A 5,000-nucleotide genomic window follows, 5' to 3' on the forward strand; every position below is an offset into this window, starting at 1 on the left:
ACTTTACCTCAATGTAAGGATGGGAACACACTACTTTCATCCGCTGTTGGCGAATAGAGGCCACTCTTCATTTATTTAATAGCATTTATTTGTTGGTAATATGACTGCAGAGCGTTTTCCTGATAACAGTTCTCCGAAAGAACCAGTCTTCGGCGTGCGTAAGGAAAGAGAAATACTATTTCAGATCACATGTTCGACTATGTTGCTAGATGTTTTAATATATGTAATTTCTTAGTGAAACATAATTTCCAGTCTTTTATTATTTTTTTGATTGGGATAGCTGTGTTGACAATATTCCTTTTTATAAAAACATGTGCAGTTCTGCAGTCGTCGCTTTCAGTACGAACTGGGAGGGAAAAATTGGTTTCTCTCCAAGTTCAATATATTGCTTACATGATTTGATTTTAATGTTTACAATGAGTTCCGTGTAGTTTCTCTCGATAGCATTTTGGCTGTTATGGTCACCTCACGTGTCACCAACTTAGAGTGAGGTAATGATTGAAATTTCTGCTTGAAATAAATATAATATAAATGCACGCACACACATATAGAAATGTGTGTATGCATATATACATATGAGTGTGTGTGTACATATATGTGTGCTTGTGAACGTACATATATGTGTGTGTGTGCGTAAGTGTGTGTGAGTGTGTTTTTATGTTCAGTTGTTATAATAAAGACAATTTTACATTAATCTGATGGGTAACTCTATAACTTTGGAGAGAACCAATTTATTAATCTTATACAAGATTGTTGTTGACAGTGACTCCGACGATGGCTTTGCAGGCCGGAATATCGAAGTCACTGACAACAACGTTCTTGTATAAGAATAATAAATATATGTGTGTGTGTGTGTGTGTGTGTGTGTGTGTGTGTGTGTGTGTGTGTGTGTGTGTGTGTGTGTGTGTGTGTGTGTGTGTGTGTGTGTGTATGCATGTGTGTGTATGTGTGTTTGTGCGCGCGTGTGTGCGTGTGTGACTGTGTGTCTGTTTATCTCAGTTTGCGAATTGTAATCTTAAAATGTTTGAGTCTGATATATTCCGCAGTCTTCACTACTGGGTCAGCTAAATTTGGTGACACTCGAATTTAGCGATGACGTGAGCGGCGGTTTGTTTACGTCATTTTTTTTACGCCGCTTTTGGCAGATTTTGACCCATTTTCAGTGTTTTGGGGAGGATCGAAGACCAGTTGATTTGTTTTTTTTTATTTACAAAAGATGCTTGTTATCGGAGCTGTTTCACTGTGAAGGTATTTAAGATGGAATGAGCTTCGTCCCAGTACTTTTTTAACCGCTTCATGTATCCGATTGAAGGGTCATCTCGGGCTTTTTCAATGCACCTAAGTAAATCTTGGTTTGGTGGTTCAGCCCAAGTAAAATGAGAAGAATACTTACGTCTTTTTAAATAGCTTACTGGTGAAGTAGTTTTGCTTTCATCGGTGGTGACGTTGTTAGTTTCATTTGTTGCGGTAAAGTTTCAGTCATAATCGTGTTACCGAGATTTCACGTGGTGTAGAGCTTTACTTCAAAATCTGTTCAGGATAGCGCTGCGATGGCGGCCAAAAGGTGTTTCTATTATTAATTATTGAAAAAATAAACCAGTTACCGATTTAGGATGGAGAAAGTGGTATATTTCTAGAAAAAGACGTTCAAAACGGACTTTTTAAACGGCGCCATGTTTATAAGTATGTACACAGACACGCAGGAAGTAAATAGGGACCTTTAATTTTCAAAATTTCTGATCTAAGCGTCTTAGTGCTTTCAGCGGTGTAGAATTTACAAAGTAATTATTCTTTTTCATTCCAGGTACCATTATATTAAACATTTGCGAAGAGTAACCATGCCATGCACAAAAAGTTCAGCAGAACTGTCAGATTATCAAAGAGGTCGTATTGTTGGGCAATCTGAGGCTGGTCTTAGCCAGCGAAAAATTGCCAAAAATCTTCAAATTTCTCTTGCTACTGTTAATAGAATTATAGTGCAATTCAAAAGCCAAGGAAAAGAATAAAACAAATTCTCGTCTCGGCCGACCTGGGCCCTGGGAAAGGAAGCTTCGTTGTTTGAAGAGAATTGTGGAAAACGAACCCAGTTCGAAGGCTTCTGACATTGCAAAACAGCTAGTCCAAGAACGTGTGTTACATATCTGCATAAGCTTGGGTATTATGGACGAGCAACTGGAAGAAAACCTCTCCTTCGAGCAATTAATCTCATGAAAATAAAGAAATGGGCTAAGAAGATGTCTGAAAAATCCATTTCATTTTGGGATAGAGTGATTTTCTCGGATGAATCTAGATTTGCATTATTTTCAGAGAGTAGACGTGTTTGGGTCTGGAGAACATTTACGGACAACTGTTTCAAAACTTAGAAATAAGTTATAAATTCACATTTATGCCTAAACGATCATACATTCTCATTTACAATTATTAGTATTCCTGATCATGGCTGTTATGAAATGTCTAAGTGGTAATTTCGTAAAACTGGAATTTTCAAAAAAAGATAGCGGCCAACAAACACGTTCTTTATATAATAAATACACTTAGTAAGGAAAAGTGAAAAATTATGCAAGATTTTTCTGAATTTCCCCTTGTAATTCTTTGCCATTCTAAGTGACACAGTTATATTCCAGGAATTGGGCTTTGTTGGTAAGAAACTAGTTGCTTTTTTATAGAAATAATTCAAATAATTTAACAAGAAATATCACATCCATTAATCCACTTTTGCCCACTTCTGTGTATCATACCCTACAGTTGATTACCATATCTAGAACATTCTTAAAATGTAAAAGATGAGTGGTTGCGCAAAGACGACGAAAATAGCAAACTAATATTTTTCATTAAATTTTTTTCTCGTGTTTTCTTTATAACCTTTCTTTTGAGCGAGCTTACAGATAAAATAAAACCTGAAATTGTTATCAGCAAGGGAACAAAGAAGTATACTAAAAGTCTATAAAATCACCTCTGAAATCTTGATTTTCAGGAAAAGAGACAGACCATTTTACTCGTATTAGGTAAATGTACTTTTAAGCGGAAATTTTAAAAAATGCAAGATTATTTCTAACATTTGCCGTGTACTTCTTGACTGTTTCGTCTATATTCCAACTATAGAGGTTTGCCTTTTCAATAACGGACTAATTCATTCATATATGTCAAAGAACTGAAATAGCAGTGCATACTGCGGATGATTCATACAGATATACATATATATATATATATATATATATATATATATATATACAGACAGACAGACAGATATATAGATATAGATATATACATTCGCAAATGCATATGTGCATAGATTACATACATATACTAATATATGCAAGTATATGTATATGTGTAAATTCATACTTGGGAGACTAACAAACAAAAGGTAATTATTTTACCAAACATAACTGTTTTGCTTCAGTGCATTCAATAGATCTAATTGCAACTTAAAATAAATACTCCTTAACAGTAGAATGCAATAAATTTAGCATTCATGATTTCCGTCTTTAATATCTACATTTAAATTTATCCTCCTGAGTCACTTAACTTAGATTTAAATTTCCGCACCATTTTGCAGGTGTTATGGTAATGGGTGCCAAGAAAATGTCTACCATTGTTTCCATGGTAATTTTCGCAAGCTGGTTTCTCTGCAACAAGTTTATTGATGGTAAGTTAGCATGAAAATAGTGATAGTCCACTAAATGTGATGTTTATATGTATGTAATATTATAGAGACTGTCTTAATGTACGTACTGTCTTTATGTGCATGTGTGTATATGTTTTTACATCAAATCACAGCAAACTACTTTTATCGAAGATTGCATAGTTTGTTCAGTGTTTTTTCCCTAATGATTAATTTAATAGCATACATAGCTCAATGACAATACTGTCAATATATATATATATAAATAAATATATATATATATATATATATATATATATATATATATATATATATATATATATATATATATATATATATATATATATATATATATATATATATATACACATATATATAGTGTGTGTGTGTGTGTTGTTCTGTGATGGTAAGATCAACAAAAAAGTACTCCATCTAGTGAGAGATAGATATTATTTAACAAACACAGTACATATTTTTCTATGAGCCACTGATAATTTCGTGCGGTGAAAACAACTTAGCTAGTATTTTATAACACGTCTGGTACCCGCATGGCACAACAAGCCTCGAAAATATGTATTAATATGTACTTTCGGAAATATTAATTTCAATGATATTTTCTATAGCTAAATATATTAGCGCAATAGAAACAATTGTTGCGATTAAAGATGTGGTTTTCTCCATATGCATTTATTGGTATCTGATTGTTGGATATAATTAAACAAATTCCTTTAAAACTGAATGCTTTATCAATATCTACCTGAATTTTTTAATCCCTTCTTTTTTCTTCTTATACACACACACACGCACAGACACACACAGACACACATACACATTTATATATATATATATATATATATATATATATATATATATATATATATATATATATATATATATATATATATTTCTACGTCACATCTCTGTATATGTTTGTTCCGTGAGTATGTGCATTTATGGTTTTGTTCATTCCAGAATTTTCTGAAGATACAGTAATCCCGCGACTATCGCGGGTGTTACGTTCCAAAAAACCCTGTGATAGGTGAAAATCCGCGAAGGAGAAACAGTACTGTACTGCATATTGTTTTTTAATTATAATTTTTTTAATAATTTGTACATATTTATTTTATTATAAATACAAAACAACACCACAAGCACCTCCTGAGATTCGTTTTCCATACAGTTTGTGCGATTCTTTGTTTACTCATCTACGGTACACTATGTATTTTCTTTTAATATATTTTAATTAATGTGTCATAAATGCAGTACTGTACTGTATTTTTATTTATTAATTTATTAATTTTTAGGCTTGAAAATGCTTATTTTACCACAGAAATGATAAAAAGCTGAAAAAGCATAAATATCCATCGGCCGCAGA

General features: G+C 32.8%; 1 protein-coding gene across 1 annotated transcript in view; it reads left to right on the top strand.

The window, feature by feature from the left end:
• The window catches only part of LOC106876284 (uncharacterized), a 124,715-nt gene that overhangs the window by 50,784 nt on the left and 68,931 nt on the right, over nucleotides 1-5,000 (top strand). Inside the window, exon 2 of the mRNA XM_052965552.2 lies at nucleotides 3,560-3,649. Coding sequence (XP_052821512.1) covers nucleotides 3,565-3,649 — 85 coding nt within the window. The 5' untranslated portion in view covers nucleotides 3,560-3,564. The remainder of the gene's footprint in view (nucleotides 1-3,559; nucleotides 3,650-5,000) is intronic.

Source organism: Octopus bimaculoides, chromosome 2 (genome assembly GCF_046866305.1).
Source record: "Octopus bimaculoides isolate indiv1 chromosome 2, ASM4686630v1, whole genome shotgun sequence".
Classification (NCBI taxonomy): domain Eukaryota; kingdom Metazoa; phylum Mollusca; class Cephalopoda; order Octopoda; family Octopodidae; genus Octopus; species Octopus bimaculoides.